The following is a 21,457-nucleotide window of genomic DNA, read 5'->3' as shown; positions in this document are numbered from 1 at the left end:
TACACCATGGGCGGGCCTTAGGAAGCTGCCTGCTGATTGGCTACTCAGTTCTGGAGTGACAGCTCAATGGACCTGAACCTATAATTAAATTAAATAAGTTGTTATCTAACAGTTGTCAGACTATAAAGTCAGATACTATTAGATATTTTGCCGGATGTTGACGGGGAAAACATGGGGGACAAGTTCCAGACGGACAGCGACTCCAAACCCGAGACTACTTCCGGTCCATTTAGCTGTCGCTCCAAAACTACATCCTCCATCACAGGCCAAAAACAGCTTTAGCTGGTGGTTTTTTTTATCTCTTTGTTGTCTTCTTCTGTCATTTTCAGGTCAAAGCTTGAGGCTATAGGCCAGTTAAACGATAAAAGGACGAATAATTTGAAGTTATCTTAGTGTGAAATTGAGAAATTTACTAACATTTTTATAACGTCATGTAAATTTACACCTATATTGTACTAAAGCAAATTTAAACAACATAACAATTTAATAAGCCTACAACAAAAACTCCCCCTTTGCCTATATTTTCTTCCGTTTCAGTTTCCTCTCAAGGCCTTGATATGGTGAACAATGACTTCTTTGTGCCGAGGTCGAGGTGGCATTTGTTTCCCTGAGCAGCTATTTCCTCTTGGAGAGATACGTGATCACGGTTTTGGAGAGAAGAGGTCATGTTTCAAACGAAAACTCAAACACTCTGCCCCGGAGTCGTGTTTTAACAGCTACTCACCTGCTTTTTAGACACAGAGATCCTCTCGGTGGTGTTACCTTTGTGAAGGTTATTATCCTTTCCGACTTTTTACTGAGGGCTCTGTTGTCCTGACCTGACTGGTGTCACAGAATATGTCTACTGCAGGCCACTTTAGCTTTTTATTGTTTCTTATTCCCCAGATTTTAGTGTCATTAATGCGCTCCAGTGCCCAATATCAGTGACTCAGTGTCTACCTCTCTGTCTGGATATTTAACAGCCCTGCTGCTTCTCTACAACCACAACGATAACAATCGGAACATACTTCTTTTTGTTATGTTATCCAGCTTCACTCCTTGTTGTGGTATTAATCTATTCAGAGTTACAAGCCAAAGGAATCTGAAAGCCTTGCTGTTGGGAAATATCAACAGACAATTGTCTTATTGCTCTTCCTCATTCTCATCGTGCCGTGTCCCGAAACTCTAGTCTTTCACAATTTAAAAGTTTAAAGTACTCTTGGCTCATTTACAGCCGCAACGTCCCTCGCTGAACTCTGTGAGTGCTGAGTCGAATCCCTTTCCTGCCGTGGTGAGGGATGCACTCAGCCTCAGAACATGTGGTACCATCCCAAAACATATTTGATGTGATAAAGACATAGGGAGTGTGCTAGAGTTTCAACAGCATGGGGAGGGGATGCAAAAATGATGCAATATCTGGGTTGGCATATGAGCAATGTTTTAGGATATGCAACATTTGGAAGGACATCTGTGAGATGTTTAACATGATGCTTTGAGATCCTGGAGTATAGATTTCCCTTTTTCATGTTTATGCATGTGGAAATGTGTACTTGCAGCCCCATCTGGCTTACTTCTGCCCTATGTCAGCAGAGATTGGCATCTGCGACGTGGAGGATAAAGCGGGAGAAGATGGATGGATGTTTACTGATATTTTCTCAAATGCCCAAGACAAATATTAACTAAACTGAACGTCCAAGTCACGCCTCAAGTCTCTGTTTGAAATAATCATTCCTTCATTCCATTTGGTTTGTCCCTAACACTGCATTGTTGAATTCAAAGTATGTGCTGTAGTTCTGTCATCCATACAGAACAGGATTAGAATGGATTTAATTTGAGATTAGTCTGATTGGGTCACCTCTTATCATACTCTCCCCAGTTCGTCACGCCCCAACATTTTTGTCTAGCTTTTATTTGTTGATGAAAGTGTCAGTAGATTCATAGTCATAGTTTTTGTCACATCAGTTTTTATTTTTACTTACTTAACGCCTCGTTTTCGTCGGCGAACATTTTTCATCATTAGGGTTAGGGTTAGGGTTACTGCTCGACAAGGCCCTTGCATATAGAACATAAAAAAAGGCTTACTTTACATTTACAACTTGTATTTTGATATAAGCATACTTATGGGTCGTACATTTAATTTCCACCAATAAACACTGCTAAATGTTACACACTGGATCTTTACATCTCAGATCTATATCCAGGTTATCTGCTTTGTCAAAGGCCACTTCAGACCTACAGTACATCTAGCACAGGGGTGTCAAACCCATTTTTGTTCAGGGGCCACATACAGCACAATTTGATCTCAAGTGGGCCGGACCTGTAAAAATAGTAAAATAATAGCATAATAACCTCTGAACAACAAGAACGCCTTGCTTTTTTTCTCCTTTGTTTTACATTTAATGAAGGATATTTTTACAAAACATGAAATTTCTTGAGAAATATAAGTGCAATTTCAACAATATCGTGCCTAAATGTACTATTTACACATCGCACTGGATCTAAAAAGGCACAAACATTTAGTCACAGGTATCTGGAAGAGATTTAGATTGTAATCGTAGTGTGAAACTTTAACAAATTCATCCTGTGGGCCGGATTGGACCCTCTGGCGGGCCGGTTCTGGCCCCCGGGCCGTATGTTTGACACCCCTGATCTAGCAGGTACTAAATGTTGACCTCATGGTGGCAGCAAGAGGAAGAGTCAGAGGAATCAGTAAAGTCAGTATTCAGTCAGTGTCTGGAAAGTAGTTTGAAATATCATATGTAATATCATATTTTATGAGTTAAAATGCTGTTTCAAACAAAATGCTAAATTATCATTTAGCTTTAGAAAAGCCTACCTGTAGTTCCACTTAAGAGTTAATGTTCCACTTAAGAGTTAATGTGTTTCTTTCAATAAAAATTAATTATTAATAATGGAGTGGATCCATCCAGTTGTTGACTTAGCGACCGACATTACACAACATATGATTTGGGTGTGTACGGGAAAACCAAAGCCGTGTTGTTAACTTCATCCAAAATGGCACCTAATGTATATTCATGGCACGAGTGTGAACTAACAAAAAGTGCTCCTTTCCTCTGAAGGCATACGACTCCGAAACGACTGAGTAAGAAAATGGACATAACTATGACAGAGAAGTTTCCATGAGCCAGAGAAAAATAAAAATGAAGAAAGAACTTGGCAACTCATTTACCCTCCCTCCCTCTTCTATTTCCCTCTCTTTCTCTCTCTGTCTGGACTTGGAAACACTTGAACACAAAGTTCAGTGAATTGTTCTGGCAGTGCAGCCTGTGTGTAATGACTTCTGACAGCAGTGGAGACAAACTGAAGAGCATGTCTGTCTCTGCGAGGGTATTTACGAATCCTCTCTCGGGAACTGCATTCCGCGCCTGGAAACTCGATTACATTCGCGCTCGTGGCCATGAAACAACTGCATGTACAGGATACATACAGTATCCGCGCATACTCTCTTCAATGAAGGCCGGCTGTAAAGAAACTGGCCACGTGTTTAACCCAGAACACTGCGAGAAGTTTGATACGACAGTTTAAAGAAAAAAGAAAAACGTAAATGATGTATTAGAGTCATTTAAGAGGTACAGTGAGGGGGAGAACAGCTGGCTGCTCCATCATACAGAGCCGCGCTGGCTCCACTGAATCTGGCCGTTGTTCTTATCTGGCTGACGTCCAGCACTGATGGGATTTTGGATCTGCTAAGCATTATGGAGTCGCCGTTAAAAGCGAAATGTAAGCGTGGCCAGGAAAGTGTTCTTTAGTTGAGAGGAGAGCTTTGTTGAAGTCCAAATGGTCTGTATTTACGTAGCACTTTGCCAGTCTTGATGGCCATTCAAAGCCATTTACTCAACAGTTTTGCTTTTCACCCATTCACACCCATTAACACGTTCAGACAATGCATCTATTGACGATCACACATCATTCGCACGCCGCCCGGTAGGGTCGTCACAGGTTTAAATTCGATACCCTGATACGAGGTAGACTTTTCGCTTCGTGTGACTTGTCACCACATTTTCATCGGCCTTGTTGCAGATCAACGTCGCTCAGCGTCAGTCTGGGATTTTAAGAGAAACGTAACACTGAAAAAAAACAGACTCGAATAATTGTGTTATCCTGTTAAATAACAGCGTCTGTTCACGTTACCGACGACAGCACTGTCGGTGTGAGTATATAATCTGATAATAATTTTAATATCAATTTACTAAGTACCGATTTTTTGACAACCCGGCTGCCCTGCATTGCCTCTCGGAGCGCTTTGGTTTTCAGTGTCTTGCCCAAAGACACTTTGGAATGCAGGCTGGAGGAGCCAGGGCTCGAATTAACTGCCAACCTCATAGTCCTTGCTCTGCAATGAGCAAAAACAACCTCAAATACCCAAACAGTGAACAAATAGAATAGCACTCATTGTGTCGACCCGCTTTCTTTCTCTGTTCTTGCTTGCACCCCCTTCGCTGGTTACGGTATGTTTCTCCTTCTATAGGATCAGGGTTGAGGGCAGGTCAGCATCAACCAGTAATGAAGTCACCTGTGAGAATCTAAACTCCTGTTTTACACCTGAAAATGCACGGACGTCACGGATGTCATCTGCAACCAGCTGGAACTCACAATGGTGTCCATGTGCTCTGCTTTATTGTCTATTTCCCTCTAAATGGGACATAATTGACTACATTTACACCATGTTCTATTGATGAAGAGCACAAACTAGTGATTGGGATGGTTAACTTCTCATTTCCCCACTCCCATTCAATCTTCCATTCAAAGTTGTTTTTGCCACCAGGGCAGTCGCCTCCTGGTGTTTAATCAGTATATTCTAATGTCCTGGTTAGATTCAAATGGCAAACCATGAAACTGTGTCCACTTTATATATATATATCATATGTATATATACACACATATATACATATATATATATAAAAATATGTATATGTAGATATATATATATATATATCTACATATATATGTATATATATGTGTATATATATATATATATATATATATATATATATATATGTATATGTATATATATATATATATACATATATATATATACATATGGTCCCAGTAAACAGGCACCAGAGAGGAAATGTTTTATTGAATGAAGTGTGTCAAACTCTGTATATACCCATTCCAGCTTGTTAGTATTACTCCATTTTGTGTCTTTCTACCATCCATTAACTCAGTGGTTGTCAAACTTTTTCTGTTGGGCCCCCCTTTGGAGGAAGAAATTTCCCGGGGGCCCCGCGACTCTCACGGAATTGTAACAATGTGTCAAGTATAACATTTATTGAATCAATATAAGAAGAAATGTTTCAGTTTTCTTTCAATAATCTCAAATAACAAGTTTTGCTTTAGTAATACAAATAACCTCAATATTGTTTTGTGAGAAAGCAATTTTCAAATAAAAATATGAAATGTGCAATTATAACTATAATAGCGTCATTTTTTCAACAATATGTACATTTTGATAACAAAGAATACTTTACCAATATCAATAAGTTCGGCTGACGTTGGCTTGTTGTTAGTTTCCGAAACATTGCACAGTTTTTTTTTTGTTATTATCCAAACCTTGTCACCAGTGTAGATTTTGTTGTGGTACGTCACTTAAATAAGTCCGGGTTACAGCGAGACCAAAAGTTCCGCCTGCTAAACTTTAGTTAGGACTTAAAAAAAACAGAACTCACGCCCCCCCTGGAAAGTCTCCATGGCCCACCAGGGGGGCCCGCCTCACAGTTTGAAAAAGGCTGCATTAACTTCAAAATATTCAATCATTTAAAATCCAATCTCCTTGTGAGTCAAAAACATACCGCTCTGGATTCCTCGTTGTCAGTTTGAGTCTGACTGAACATGTGCACGCACAATTCATTTCAATCCAGTCCATTATCGTGAAATTTGATCGAATGTATTTTAAAAGGTTGTGTTAAGTTGGACTAGCACAATAATCATCATGTAAATGTTGTGTGTGTGTGTGTGTGTGTGTGTTGTCTTTGGCATGATATCAGTTTCTTTGTAGTTAATGGAGACCCTTGACCAATTCACCATTTGGGGCTTTCGCCAAACTCCACTTTGATGTTGCTCTTAAACTGCAGTCAGCCTGTTGCTCTGGTATGCCAGCTGTAAGAAAAGAGAGGGTGGGAGAGTGGGGGTGTTTATTTGGCTAAGAATCTCCTTTGCACTTGTCTTGACTCCTCTCTAATCTCTCTAATTGGCATCAGGAGGGTTGAGGTTCCTCTGGGAGCTGCCAGCTCTTAGTGGTCATATTGTGGTGATGTGATGGGGTCAGGAGCACACACACACACACACACACACACAGTGACTGAGTGGATTCTTGTCGTACGCCTGGTTCTGTCGGCCACACGGTGATCAGCACCGATCATGAGATTGTGATTGCAGTTGCTCTTCACACCTCGTTGTTTTCTTCTTGTGAAGTGTTATTGTACAGGGAAATAGGAAACACCCTTAACCAAAAGGTAAAGTGCTGGGTGATTAGGGTTTCACACTTAAATCATCAAAAAAAGAGGCAACTGTGCCTTTTTTCTTTAACAGTTCTTGCGTGAAGGCCTCTGGTAATTGGTGTGGATGTGAGATGATCAGAAGACTTGTTATGTTTCATAGGGGGACGGTTAAAACAGGAGCTCTGTGTGTTAGACCAGCTGTTGTTTCAGCCTGCAATTCAATGTGTTGTTCTAGTGTTTAACTACAATCATTATGTGAATTATTAAAGGTCCAGCATGTAACATGTAGGAGGATTTACTGGCAGAATTTGAATATACTACACATAGAGTATGTGCTTCACCATCTTCCAGTGATATTTAGCCTGAATGGACAAACCAGCCATGACACATTTTCAGACACGTTCTTTCTACTCACATGAAGAGAAAGCATCACCTCATAATCCTGTAATCCTCACTGTGGTAAATAACTGTGACCCTCAACAAACAAACACAATAAATAACACTTTAAAACATGTGTTTCTGTGAGAACCTCACGGGCTGATGGATGACTCCGACATACTGTTTGACAACGACATCCTTCCTGGTGAGTGAGGGCCACTGTCGTACCCTGTGGTGCTCAGCGAAAGGGAGGGGGTGAGCAGATGAGTCCTCCATTTGTTAGACCGTTGTCGTCACCAATTCTTACACGGGGAGCATTTAAGAATTCAGATAAAATATTGTTCTATAAGCTTGTTTTGCCAGAACATTTACAAAATGTTGGTGTCTACCACTCACGTAACAAAAATAGCACACCTAATTCCATGTACATTTTATATGCATTTCTTTCTCGTATACTCAAACCATTTAATTAAACTGGCACTGCATGGATTCAATAAGACAGTCTTGTTCTGCACTTTGATTTGACACACACATCACACTGATAGCAGGGCAACTGTTTGACAATTAATTGGCAAATAATGATTTAGTGTTTAGTTTAGAGTTTGATTGGATAAAAGTGTGAGCTATACTGGGAGCTTGCGAGACCCCTGTTCTAGAGTTTGTCAAGAAGTAACATGAGACGAAATGTTTACACTTTTCGCTTCTTGAACATTATTATTAACATGTATTGATTTATGCAAATTTTGACACACATTTTTAGAAACTTTTTCCCCATATATCCCTTTTGACTTAAAGTTTTGGTTTCTGTTTAATTAAAAGTCTACCAAGTTGTAGAGCTGATTTATTTACTACCACAACAACAATAGCTATACTTCTAATACTACTACTAAATGTAAATTAGTAATGGTAATAGTAATAAAAACATGTATAGCACATTTCCAAACTAACACACCGCTTTATATACTGTTAATATACATTAACCAAAATCTTCCTCTTCCCTCAAGTTTAAAAACAGTGGTTTGCGTCATTGCCCGCATGTGACGTCAGAAACACAGCAGCTTATCGGACCAATGGGACGAGGTTGTTGCAGGAACCTAATCAGCCCATCACTACACAGCCCTCATCACATAAACCTCTGCTGTGAGTGAAAGCGGGCCAGAGCTGACCGCGTACGAGATTCTCTCTCCCACTTTGATCGACAGTGGACGACAAGTCTGTGCGTTTTGGAAACCTCGTCGCTCGTCTTTGGGGAAACTTGTGGACAAACAGAAAACACGCTTGGAAGTAAAACTACTGCACATCCTAACATGAGTGTGACGGTGCCGCCGTCCCCGCTCCGCTGCTGCCTGTTGGTGACTTCAAACTGTGACGCGATATGGAAGCATTAAGGACGAACGCGGTTTTTACGCAGCGTGATGGGACTAGAGAAGTTCAACTTTTTTGAAATCCACTCTACCAGGAAATGGCAAGTCGTGCCACATTGATGGAGCGCGCAGTTGTTTTCATATGCAGCGTGTTCGTCCTAACCAACGTTGTCTGTGTCTCCGGGTCTCCGAACCACAGCCGTCGGCTGGTCTGCTGGAAAGCCATCCTCAAGTGCCATGGAGAGCCGGAGTGCCATTACGCGTACGATCAGTACCTTTACGCGTGCGCGTCTGTCCTCACCGGAGAACTCAAGAAGTGTCCCAGCCACTGCATATCGTCTCTGATCCAGCTCAACCTCACCCAGAGCGGCCCGGCTCTGGAGGACTGCGACTGCGCTCAGGACTCGGTGTGCCGGGGCACGAAACAAGCCATCGAGCCGTGTCTGCCGCGGACCAGCACTATGGGCTGCACGGAGGCGCGGCGGCAGTGCGAGGCGGACGCGTCCTGCAGCTCCGCCATGAGGGATTATTTATTCCACTGTCGGAAACTCTTCGGTGGGGAAAGGTGCTCGGATGGCTGCCGCAGGGTGATCGCCAACATGCGCTCCATACCCAAGGCGCAGCAGCTCGACACTTGTGTGTGCGATGGCACGGAAAGGAACATATGCGAGTACATAAAGGTCAGCATGAAAACTTTCTGCTATGATTCCACCGACAGGCTCGCTGGGAGCGGGTTTTCAGACACTGAAGACGACTCTGAGGACGATTACATCGACCAGGGGGATTATCTGTATGTGGACAGCTCGAGTGACTCCTCCACACCTTTTTCTCGGAGTGTGCTCACAATCCTGACCACCATTTTATTTTTAACCCAATTTCTGTGAAAAAGGCTGCTGCCACAATGAACACGCGTCTGAAGAATATGTCTGCCATGTTTGCCTTAAGACAAAAAAAAAAGTTTGGTTTTTAAATTCTGCCCAAAGATTTTACTCCTCTACACAGATGTGTACAAGTTGGGGGCGTTTGCTGTTTATCGCTCATTTCAAAGGCAAGTTGTTCAGCAGTTCATATCTGTATGAGCTACACAAACAAACAGACATTTATCATGTTTAGGGATGGCTTGACACACTTTTCTGTGTCCATGATTCCAATATCACTGATAAAGCCTTGAATTGCTGCTGATATCTGTCCGATACAGTTGCTATTTCTTTGTTTGTTTGTTTCTAACACCCATTTACAACCAGCCATTTCAAAAACACAACTGCATGGCAGACATCTGCAGCCCTCACCCACATCATGGTCACGTTACAGTGGTAGTGGTGAACATCTCTCTTTAAAATAACATTGTTGCCTGTGTGTTTACGAAGGCTTTCACATCATTTTAAAGGCTAACTTTTGTGATTTTGGCCAGTGTCAGACCATGTTTTTAATGTGTATATACATCTTTATAAAGGTAAATTGTACAGTATATTGTATAAGATTATTGTTGCGGTTGAAAGACTTGTTTATAAGTAACGAGAGATTTGCACTGTAGCTGAGTCTGTTACTGCATTCTGTCCACACAAGGGAAAACGGATATGTGTAAAAGTGCCCGAAAGTCACTTTGTATTCACCAGTAAGTGGCCGCATCTGTGAAAACAGCTTTCCCAGCTGCACTGAGACTTTCTCCACAACCCCTTCATTAAAAACCAAAGTTGATATAAGCCACTAAAACTTGTCTTGAAACAGCGGGCATGTTCATGCATCTGGGAGGGAGGGGAGGGGAGGGGGGGGGAAATCAGCTCCTAAGAGCGATGCACTTGACCTTGTAAACATGGATGTTTGCACAAGGTATAATCTGTTAGTTCCTGTGAGCTGTTCAAACAGAGGAGAGAAAGGTAAACTCCTCCTCTGGAGCGGGGATTTGCTGCACGAACGGAGCCAAAAAAGTGTTCGGTCTGTTCCTTGGTCTTCACCTCATATACGTGTCTTTAAGTCATAACTGAAGGAAAGGGGGTTAGTGGAGATCAGTGCTCATTATTAACACACTCCTCTGAATGTACATTGCACATGAAATAAACAAGAGTTTCAAAATGATAGAAGCTGTCTCCATTTTCCCTGTTTTGAAAAGATTATTCCCGAAGAAGTCACTATTAGCTCAATTCCACGTTATTTTTGACATGTTTAAGTAGATTTATGTTGAAACTGTGCTGTGGTGAATAACAACCACGTCTATATCTTTGCTTATGGGATTTAAAATAATCATTTATCCACCGCTGTAGAAACTAGAGTAATCATTTCATTTCAGTGATGTGGTTTTGAGCTTTATTCCATGTGTGTTACTGTAAAACATCTGGTGAGAGACCTTATCCACAACAACTCTTTCTATTGAAATTCCTCCGCTTTTCACGTTAACGGCGGATTCACCCACATTCAAAATAAATATACTTCAAGTGGTGGTGATAGTTTGATAAGAAAATCAGCTGTTTTACCTAAAAGAAGAAGATAAACACACGTAATTAGATAAACACACTTTATCTCATTTCTTTAAGTGCATGAAGACAAATGTGTATATTAGGGCTCAACCAAAATCTATTAAAAAGTGACTATTTAACTAAAACTAAAGCTTTCAGTCTGAGTTGCTAACAGCGGTGACACAGTTTTTATGAGTCCTCCAACTCGAATGCACTCCTTGATTTTCTGACGATGGCTCTTGAAAACCATTGATGGCAGCCATGTTGCTTTTCCAGGCAAAAGAGATGCCCCCAGCCCCCATTGATTGGATGAGAAGTCGAGTGGCACCTCTATTATGGAGATGCAAAACACACAATGGTGAGGCGGCACAATGTGGGGGCACTTCATTCACACTCTTCCCCCTGACACCCTCTTCAGGGAGTGGGGGAGCGTGAGGAGAACTCTCCACTGACGAAAACAGAGCTGTGTGAGAAAGTCCGGGTTTAATTATGTTCTCTCTGCTCCGGCCTTTTATTTGTTCTACAGTTCGATGAGTTGGATCAGTTCGATTAGTCACATTGATTATTACAATATCTATTGAGTATCTGCAGGATGAAGGGATGACCCAAATAGTAAATCCTCCACTCAAAGTTTTCCAGGCATTTTTGAGCTCTTTTGTTTTGAAAAGTGAAGAGAAAAAAAAAAAAACTGCCACTGTCTCTTTAAGAGCGCAGGCCTTCTCCTCCAACCATTAATAATTGTAATGCCTTTTTATTATTGTTGGGGATAATGAAGGGATGAGAGTCATATGGGGGCCCCCAGACTATACTTTGCCCTGAAATGTTTTCAATTAACTTTTGGCACCAGAGGAAAACAGGAATGTTGTGTGTTTTTCCATGCTGAGACTGAAAAGAGTCAACCGGGGCCTTATGAGCGTGGACTGGAACCTCATTAAATATTGCCTCATCATAACTCAAACCATTGCTTAGACAAACCTTCCTTCTGCCACCGCCCTGAATCCTCCAGTGTTTGCACTGTATGGAAGTTAGCTGAAGCTTTATGTTGTGGACGATATGGCGTTTATTTGGGTCTGCCTCTCAGTGGCTGACATCAGTCTCGCTGGCAATGAAATGACTCTCTTCCTCTCAGAGTCCCAGTGGAACATTACTAAACATTTTCAAACCACCTCAGCCACCAGACTGACTTTTTCCTGGTGAGCACATTTGGAAATTCCCGGTCTCGAAATACAGAGACGTGCTTCTTATTCGGTTTGATTCATGTGAGCCCAAAGAAAGACGCTGTCATGAGGCTGAAACAGAGAAATGAAGCGCGGTGTGATTTATGTGTCCAGAGCACACACCTCCTGATAGCTATTGATTTTGAAGGTGCAACAGGTCTGAAACTAAGCAGAGGCATGGACAGACTTGAAGCTTTATAGTTTGCACTTTGACTTTATAGATCTTTCAAATTATATAGAGAAAAGACTCGGCCACAACATTAATTGTTGCAGCTCTACACGATGCATTTGCAGCGGCTGTAATGGTGCAGTTGCACAGAACACTGCTGTTCACTTGAGTTGCCTGAGTTGAAATAATCAGGACCCAAACACGTGAGAACGAGTGTATTTTGAATTGAATCAGCTTTTTATTCCCATTGAACCAGCGTTTTCAGGAGCCCCATGCTACTCTTGGAAAACATGGTTTTCCTCATTTTGGGAAAAGCGACGGCGTCAAAACCCCACTCCTCTTGCTATTGCATTTTGACATCTTTGCCGTCGCGCATCGTCTTCTTCTTGTGTGTGGAGTTTGGAGCTTTATCCTTTTCTTTCTTTCTTTTCATCTTTTTTTGTTGAATTCCTATTTCAGCGTTATAGCGCCACATACAGGCCTGGCGTATACACGTGTACTACAGCTTCAACAATCCACTTGGGTTAGCCAACTTGATTTCTCCCCCTCAGACAACCTTACGACAACTTTTTGTCGATTGTGGGTTTTTCCGCTATAGTCTACGCGCCGATGTGTCGATGGGCAAGACATTTAACCCCGCGTCGCGTGTGAATGAAAGATCTGTGATGGAAAATGTGCGATATAAATATACACCGATTACCATTTAAACTGAAGCCGCTGGTTGTGTTTACATGCATAATTAAACAAAAATCACCCTGCAGTGCAAATGTCACAAAAAACCCTTTATTATTGTTTACCAAGAGTTGTTGTTGTTGTGGTGAAACCCACTGAGCTACTCGGAAATTTACTGACGGCACCAAGCTGCTGTCAAATCAAGTTGAGTGATACTGTTGCAGGTAAACGTCCGTGTATATGCATTTTATGTATTATTTTAGTTTTTCTTGCCTCTAAAAGTTCCTTTCTCACAGTAAACACTGTGTTCTTCCCTTTTTTTGAGTATCACAGTTTAGCTTTAAACTTAACCCGCTGCCGATTCGGATCTCGGCTCAATTTTCATCAATAGGCTAAAGAAAATGAGGGGAAAAGCAAAGTGTAAAGACCCCAGAGACTCGCAATAATAAGGCAGGACTCTAGCTTTTTTAGTGAGGTGGGAAAGGTGGAGGAGGGGCTGATTTATGATTGGGGGGGTTCATGGGGGAAGGGTCTGGTTTGGGTGGAAAGGGCTGAACTGGGCTGAATGTCAGGGGGTTTCAATCCTCTCTGAATAACGACGCACAGAGGGAGCATTTAATCAACCAATCAGCACAGGTTTTCTCAATCTGCAGTGGCTTGCAGTGGCCTCCCATGTCTCCCTCCTGCATCCCAGCCAAAGAGCAGCAGTGCAACGTTTTCAGGGAGCGAGAAAGGAGGAGGAGGAGGAGGAGGAGGAGGAGGAACAAAACATAGCTGACAAGGGGCATAACTTCATTTCCACGGTGCTGGGACAGCTGTGTGGAGTAATCTGCCGTAGCAGCCCTTTAAAACTTCAATGCCTTTCGTGACCCAGGCAAGTAGGCAGGGGGCAACTCCTACTGTGACCAGGCGTTTAGGAGTGAGAGGGGGCTCCTTTCACACCCTTCTAAGGGCTTTTGTAGAAAAAAATACATCCCTTACCTCTTCCTCGCTGAGAGCAGGGACTATATGTTTATGAGATGAGACAACAATGGGTTTGCATTTGGAAAGCAAACGTGGCTTTCTGCAGCCTGTGAGAAACTACTTTCAAAGAGAGGACGGCTGGAGCTGAAGTTCTAACACAACACAATCCACAGCATCTTTTCTGTTTATTTTCCTTCTAGCATGATTATTTAAAGCATGTTTTTTTTTTATGTTTGTGAGGCATAAATGCAGTACAATGATGATTCGTCCAAACACATTAAAAATAACATACGTGAGATTTTCCATTTAATGACATTTAATGTGTCTAAAATAACAAATATAGAAGGCTAAGGAATATAATTTCTTAGCCTTTTCACTTGTTCTTAGTGTGTTTTTTTTAGTGTGAGTAAATATTAGTAAAAAAAAAAGACAATTGGGCAGTCAATCGATGCAGAGAGGTTCATTATTTTGTGCCCACGATTCCATCGAAGGCCGGAGCAAGAACAAAACATTTTAGGCTAAGATAATGGCTTGAGGCTGGGTTTCTGTCCGGACTGAATGGGGTCTCCCTGGAGCTCAATAAGGTTGCAAAGTTTTACTCCATTATGCTGACAACCTAAAGGCCAGGGGCCACCACCCCCAGTGGTTACTCCTCAAGCATGCATTTATCACCCCTCCCCTCCTCCACCAGACACACACACACACACACACACTAAATGTTTAGGACTTTAACTCCTTTTCTATTTAAGTGATGACAGGAGGTGATATTCCCAGAGAGGAAAAAGTCATAAATCACGTGAGTTCAGGACGACTAATACTGTTGAGGTTTGTTAATTTTAACTAAGCTCTACTCCGGGAATATTTTGTTTGGTTCTTTTATGGCAGTTAACATCTTCTTCTTCTTCTTCGGAGTAAATCCTCTAAGAAAGGTGAAAAGAAAATGTGTATATCCTGGCGGTTTCCCCTTTACAGGTCTGTGCAGATTCCCAAATGTTGTACAAGTGTGTAGTCGTAGTGCTATAGTGCTGCTGCCTGCAGTGTTGTTGCTAAATGGCTGAGTCTAAATCCAAGAGCAAACACAAAATCAAAGGTGGTTAGGCTGAGCAAATATGCCAGTAAGCCTTTTTGCCCACTGTGACTGCAAATCCACAAGCATTACAGCAAAAAAAAAAGAAGAAGGTGGGAATGATTTTACACAAAGTTACACAAAGTTGTGCTCTTTCACAAAAGGCAAAGAAAAAGGATGTGGATCACAGCTCAGGACAAGGATGTAACAGCTGGATCTAAATAAAGCAATTTACAATTTCTTATAATCTGTAATATACGGCACATTACAGGTTATCAATAAACTTTTTGTTTGCCTAAAAAATAATTAAGTCATTTGCGACATTTCAACCAGACCAGGTACATTAAGTTTGTATTTGTGCTATTTTGAATTATGGCACTTATGTGGAAAGACAAGACAAAAACATCTAATGTTGCTAAAAGCTAATGTTTGTAACTTTCATGTCACCATATATCTGTGTGTACAGTACATGCACACCACTTAAAACACCTAAAGGCAACCAGAAATGTCTTAATGTCTATGTGTGATTAGTTCCTTTTTGTTGTCCAACATCTTATTCTCTGATCTGTCTTGTTCACCCCTCTCTCCATCCAGCCTCGTCATCTGGTTCTTGTTTGCAGTGCACAGCCAAGTGGAATGTGTCCGTGCTTTTAGAGATGAGTTATTATCCCATTAATACATGTCTGAGCCAACACCTATTTAAGTGAACTGAGGCTGAAAGACACACTATTGTTCCTGGAGAAAAAAAAAAATATCTATGTCTGATTAATGACTTAACGATCCAGGTTGACAGACAGCACTGACGTTCGCGTTAAACTGGTCTGAGAACAGTTTCATTGGATTTATTGTTTCGAGTTGTCACAAACAAACATGAAAAGGACACACGTTACAATCAACACGTGTTAGATTTGTGTCATTTCTACTAATAAATAACAGAAGGCCTGTTGTACACACTGTATTAACAACTCGTACATTGTACTTCGACTTGTTTTTTAAAATTACAAAGATAAACTAATATCATATCAACAAATAATGATAAAAAAAAAACAATTATATGAACTGCATTGTCTGTTATCAACCTCCAGATGGTACTGTTCTCCTAAGCTCTCAAAGACAAAAAAAAAAACATCCTCATGAGTTCAAATCTTTGTGAGTTTGCACGTGTGTGTCCCTCCTCAGCAGAACTCTTCACCGCTGGTGTCGCCCCTGCACTCGGCCCCACTCAGTCCGTCTGTGTTGCAACTGCGTGATCTTGTGCGTTTCCCTCCGCTGCAGTTGGACCAGGCGGACCAGCATGTCCAGTTACCCTCCTGATCAACATCTGGTCTTGTAGCTGTTGAACATTGTTCAAATGAACACACACAAAAAAACGCATGTATATATATATATATGTATATATACATATATATATATATATATATATATATATATATATATATATATATATATATATACATATATATATATACAATTGTGTATCTGGATGGTAGACACTGTGTTTCACTTACACTGGTGTTTAGATTTATCGCCCTTGAAATTCTGGCAGGCCATGCCTTCAAACAGGTGAGGGCACAGACACATGCACCTCCCATTGAGCAGAGTGAGCGAGCCTCCGTTGTGACACGGCTTGCACTTACACACGTTGTACTCGGCCACGTAATCGGACGTGGCCTGCTTCAGGTTGGCTATCCTGGTGTTGGCATCAGGCATGTCCAGTGGAATTAACATGTATATGGGTTCAGGCTGTCGGGGAAACAGCAGAGGATTTGCATTAGTTTACTGGTCACATCATGATAAGTGGGTAACACGGCTCACATGATGTCATAAAAAGAGTCAAAACACCACTGCCAGGATATAATAGTTTTGACTTTTTGTTTTTAAAATGAGTTAGTTTAGAATAGTTTAAGTATTGTGTCTCAAATATAACCTTTAAAAAATAAATACACTCCATATGAAGCCATGATGGAATGAATTTACAAAGACAAAAACTAAGCACATTTGTTAGTTATTTAATTTTAGCTGAGTGAATCGAAACACTACTCGCGCTGCTGTAACATGAAATAAGATGTGCAGAATGAAGTGTAAAAGTACAAACGCTAATGCTGTTTATTCAGCAGGTATAATTTTGATAATTTAGTAGTTAGCACTCTTGCCTTTGCAGCAAGAAGACCTGGGTTGGCGACTTGGTCAAAACAGGGGTCTTTCTGCATGGACTTTGCATGTTCTCCCCTTGTGTGCATGGGTTTTCTCCGGGTTCTCCGGCTTGCTCACACAGTCCAATAACATGCAATAAGGGGATTTGTCCCTGTGATGGATGGGCAAACTGTACACAGTGTACCCCGTCTGTCTGAGATTGGCACAGCACCCACCGCGACCCTCAAAAAGCAGTCGATAATGGACGAATGGATGGATTTTGATCATGATCTCTCCCTAGTGTGTAAACACTGAAGCAGTCGGAGGCTGATGTGGATGTCAGGTTTTTAAATAGTGATGATCACTGCCTCACTCTGCCAACCTGCACTTCCTACCTCACTGCTGATAAGTGCCGGGGCGTCAGTGATGCTCCGTGCCCAGGTTTGATAGGTTGCGATGTCCATCACCCCGTCTCGATTCAGCTTGGCTCTCATAGCGACAGCACTTTCCAGAGAGCCTCCTTTAACTGACGTCATCACCTCGTCCACCATGGCCTTTCCGTGAATATTATCTAATATATCAGCAGCAGATAAACTCTTTAGTGACGTCCTATAGACAGATGCATTGATGTAGACCACCATTAAATGTATGTTCTCATTAAAAAACAGAGGTTAATGTTCAGGTTTTTAACCCTAACCCCTGAACTCTAATTTGGGCCAGTCACCTTTACAAGTTTTAAATGTACCTATGGTGTCGGATCACGATACTAAGACTAAACAAATCCAGAGGTCGAGCTACTATTCAAATATTAACTTTCTACATTACATGTCACACTTTCTACTCAAGTGTGATCAGTTAAAAAAAAGTTAGGCAGACCTTCTTGTGTTGTCTTGACATCATCACAGTCCTCAGGGTTCAAGTTCCCTTTTGCTATTCCGACAACGTCTACTGTGATGCCTAATTTGACGCACTCTTGAATCTTTCTCTCCGTCAGATCTGCAGGAATCAAAATGTACAAAGATGAGTGCTGATTGCAACAAAAATTGTTGGGTTTTTTTTGTTTGTTTTTTTCTGTTGTTTCAGGGAAAATGACACATACTTTTTGCTTTGATGGTGTCCTGGTTGAGAACATAGATCAACTCATATTCACCACCGGTCTTCCCGTTTTTAGTGTAGTGGGTTCCGTAATCTTCCAGGAAGGCAAAGTAAATGCCCCTCTCATATGCCAAAGGCAGAGACTTGATGTGCTCCAGGAATTCATCAGCCACCTGGAGGTTACGAGAGCGCAGCCTGTAGGTGCTCAGCTGTAATCTGCCCTTCACTCGCATGAAGCTCTTGTTCTGAGGACAGAGGACACAGGTATATGTACATACAAGGTATATTTAGATTTTGATTTATGCATACAAGACACCACAGACCGGCAAGGTAGACTACAACATAACAACAGCACAGCAAATACAACACTCACAGCTGAGTGCAGATACAGTGGCAACTCGTGCAGGGTTATAAACTTGCAGCAGATCAGAAATGTAACCAGGGGCTCGACCATTTAATGCTCTAAAAGTGAGAGCTAATATAATTGTAGCCAATGTAATTGTGATGTGGGCTCCTTTACTGGTGCGGGTTAAAAGCCTGGAGGCGGTGAAGCTCTTTCTGGCTTAGGCAGATCTCTGATTGTGGTTTAGACACGCTTGGAAAATGACTAACCTTTTTGTAGGCATTCATCTAAATCTCAGTTGCTGACATTTCGTTTACCTTAATGGTGGTGTACTCGGACATCTCCTTGATCATGGTTTTCTTCTCATACTTTTTGCTCAGACCGACATTCACATTCACTGGGTTTTGGGACATGGTATCCTCACTTGGGCTGAATTTGAAGGACAGTCCAGCATCAAGCTTGACGGTCATCTCTCTCAGCATTTCCCTCAGAAGGCTGTGTGTGTCCTCATAAATCTCTCTGGAGACGGTTTCCTCCACTAGAGTCTGGGAAGTCAGTGAAAAGAGGGTTGGGGGGGGAGGTTTTTGTGTTTGTTTGTTTGTTTTGAATAATGCCTGAGATATGCATCACCATTTTAAACAAAATCAAAAAATGACACCATGGCTGACCTCATAGTTGAGAACACCGACATTCCAGGGAAGCCTGTCATTCCGAAGTGTGTTTGGATTTGACTGATGGTTACATCCTCCATTGAAGAAGTCATTGTTGAAGGGGTTCATTCGAGGATCTGCACCCAAGATGTTGATTCTGGTGCAGGGACACGATGGTCAGTTTCAGACATTATGATTTTACGAGTACCTGAGCACATGCTGCTCAGGTACTCGTAAACAGACACAAGCGCAGAGTGTTTTTGTTGTTTTTGAGAAACGCATTCATTTGCTTTTGTTTGCCATATGTATTTATTTGTTTTAGTTTACTTTTTCCGGGACAATGCAAAAGGCATCGTCAGGTTAACATGACATGAATCATGTGCATGATCCAAGATTAAATCACAATCCCTATTTTAAAAAGAAAATGGAAATGCCATTATATAATATGACAATAAATAATAAATAATAAACATTTTAAAGTTTTATGTAATTATAACATGACTATTTATATAACATAAAGTGATTTTGCATGTGCTATGTAAGTGTATGTATGTATATAGTATATGTATATACTCCTAAATTCAAGCAACACACTGTATGTGCAATATAAGTATTAGCAGTTTCTATTATTATTATTATTACTAATTATTAAGTGGCATTGTTATTATCATTATTATTATTATTAGTATTAGTATTATTATTACTACTACTACTAATTATTAAGTATTTTTATTATTATTATTATTATTATTATTATTATTATTATTAATTATTAATAATAATAATAATAACAAGCTTTATTTGTATAGCACCTTTCATACACAGAATGTAGCTCAAAGTGCTTTACATTCAGAACATGTAACACAATAATAAGAACATGTAACACAATAATAATAACACATTTCATTTATACAGCGCTTTCAAAGCTCTCAAAGCGCTTTGCAATTGAAACCAAAGAAAACCGAGTATAAGTTGCAGTGTGTAACTTTTGGTGATCTTTGTCTTTAGTTGCATGCTGTGTCTTTCATTTTCAAATGGGCTCTAACCCGAAGCTCTAATCCTCTGGTAAGGACTATATTTACTGAGGGTGCGTTTGTGTGCGTACACCATAAGCGTACACCAGGGACGGGCGGGCACAAGAAGTGCTGATCCCGTCAAACTGCTGAACAACGTGGTTTTTTTTCGAGCAGTGGAATTCACTTCTGCACCTTTTGGTAGATGCGTCTGTCTTGCCGTGAAATGAATCATGTCCTGTGTGCGGTGTGGGAATGTCGCCGGGCTACACGAGCTCTAAACACCTCTTCACTGCTTATTTAGTTCTTACACGACTCACTCTTACCCGTATCCTGCTGTCCTGCTTTGCTCATTGGTATCCAGGACTTTTGTACCACACGGCTTGTTCGTCGGATCGCAGTCCTCATCTGATCCGTCTTCGCAGTCGTAGTCCCCATTGCACGCCAATCTCTTTTTAATGCAATAACCTGTTCAAAGATGACTGTGTTAAATGTAAGGAGCCTAAGACGTGAAACACTGAACTACTACGTGACGTGAAACAGTCTGAATTACCTGACTCGCACTGGAATTCTGTGTTTGAGCACACAGGATACTTTGGCAGCAGACATTCACTCGTGGGTGTACAACTCTCCCTCTCCCCAAGTGATCCATGACAGGCGCTACCTTTAAACTGGCCAAACACTTCTATACCTCGGGAACGTCTCTAAGGATCACAAATGAAACATTTTAAATGTAAATCAAGAGGAATCTGGAGTTTATTTTTGCTGAAACACAGAGGGACTTGTAATAGAGACTACAGGGGCCTCTCTCTGCTATGCTAAGCCAGTACCTACAGGGAAGTCATATTCTGGTCAATTTTGGCCCAATACGTTAAAAAAATGTCTTTTCTGTTTCTGGCCGAAAGGCTAGAAACTGATAACTCATAAAACTAGGTTCAGAACTGTATTTGGCAGACGGCCACAGCTTAAATAGACTCACTCTGGTTTTTGTGCAGGGATCACAAGCACTCCATTCTGACCAGCGGCTCCACGCACAATCCACAGCTGGTGGCTCAGGAAGCTCCGCTGCCCTGCAAGACACAGATTAGATGCAAAGAACTGTATCCAATAAACTAAAATCCATACTTTGATTAAAAACAACAGTCTGTGCTGTGTTTAGGGCTTAAACGAAACAGGAAATACGCATACATTCCTTCACCGAGAAGTGCCAGAGTCAGACACAGGCCACAGAAGCCCAGCCGGAGAACAACCTCAGTCCTCATGATGAACCTTTGAAAATACAAATGGCGTTGTGGGTTTGTCATCTATTTATAAGAGACCTCTCTGTCAATGATTGTCCAACTAATGACTGTCAGTAGTTTTGATTTCAGGTGCAGGGTTATTGATTTTGAGTTGGGAAACTCCAAGAGTTTAGAGTGTTTGTTTGAGAACATTTGAAAACTGTGTTCCTCACAGTGTGAGCAAAGCCTCTTATAATAATACGTCAAAGTGGTGACTCATA

At 41.3% G+C, this 21,457-nt stretch overlaps 2 protein-coding genes across 2 annotated transcripts; one reads left to right on the top strand and one right to left on the bottom strand.

Annotated features, from left to right (window-relative positions):
• Positions 1–7,935: 7,935 nt before the first annotated feature.
• On the top strand, positions 7,936–10,255 carry gas1b (growth arrest-specific 1b). Its single transcript, XM_044053682.1, has one exon. The coding sequence runs from the start codon at positions 8,281–8,283 to the stop codon at positions 9,064–9,066; it is 786 nt and encodes a 261-aa protein (XP_043909617.1). The 5' UTR covers positions 7,936–8,280; the 3' UTR covers positions 9,067–10,255.
• Positions 10,256–15,544: 5,289 nt separating this feature from the next.
• c9 (complement component 9) lies at positions 15,545–21,221 on the bottom strand. The gene is made up of 11 exons (XM_044011772.1): positions 21,145–21,221; positions 20,936–21,026; positions 20,510–20,660; positions 20,283–20,424; positions 18,962–19,100; positions 18,611–18,838; positions 17,955–18,195; positions 17,732–17,851; positions 17,251–17,426; positions 16,231–16,465; positions 15,545–16,055 (listed from the first exon to the last, which is right to left on the bottom strand). Exons 1-11 carry the CDS (start codon positions 21,216–21,218, stop codon positions 15,898–15,900), a joined length of 1,755 nt encoding a protein of 584 aa, XP_043867707.1. The 5' UTR covers positions 21,219–21,221; the 3' UTR covers positions 15,545–15,897.
• Positions 21,222–21,457: the final 236 nt, after the last annotated feature.

This window comes from Solea senegalensis, linkage group LG21 (genome assembly GCF_019176455.1).
Source record: "Solea senegalensis isolate Sse05_10M linkage group LG21, IFAPA_SoseM_1, whole genome shotgun sequence".
NCBI classification, from domain to species: domain Eukaryota; kingdom Metazoa; phylum Chordata; class Actinopteri; order Pleuronectiformes; family Soleidae; genus Solea; species Solea senegalensis.
Note: the sequence above shows the minus strand (reverse complement) of the source record. Positions and strands in the feature narration are given on the sequence as shown.

Coding starts and splice junctions, on each gene's coding strand:
- gas1b (XM_044053682.1), top strand. CDS start 8,281: ATGGCAAGTCGTGCCACATTGATGGAGCGCGCAGTTGTTTTCATATGC.
- c9 (XM_044011772.1), bottom strand. CDS start 21,218: ATGAGGACTGAGGTTGTTCTCCGGCTGGGCTTCTGTGGCCTGTGTCTG. Junction 18,196..18,610: donor CCGAGTACACCACCATTAAG/GTAAACGAAATG, acceptor CTCTGTCCTCAG/AACAAGAGCTTCATGCGAGT. Junction 16,466..17,250: donor CGGCACTTATCAGCAGTGAG/GTAGGAAGTGCA, acceptor TTTCCCCGACAG/CCTGAACCCATATACATGTT.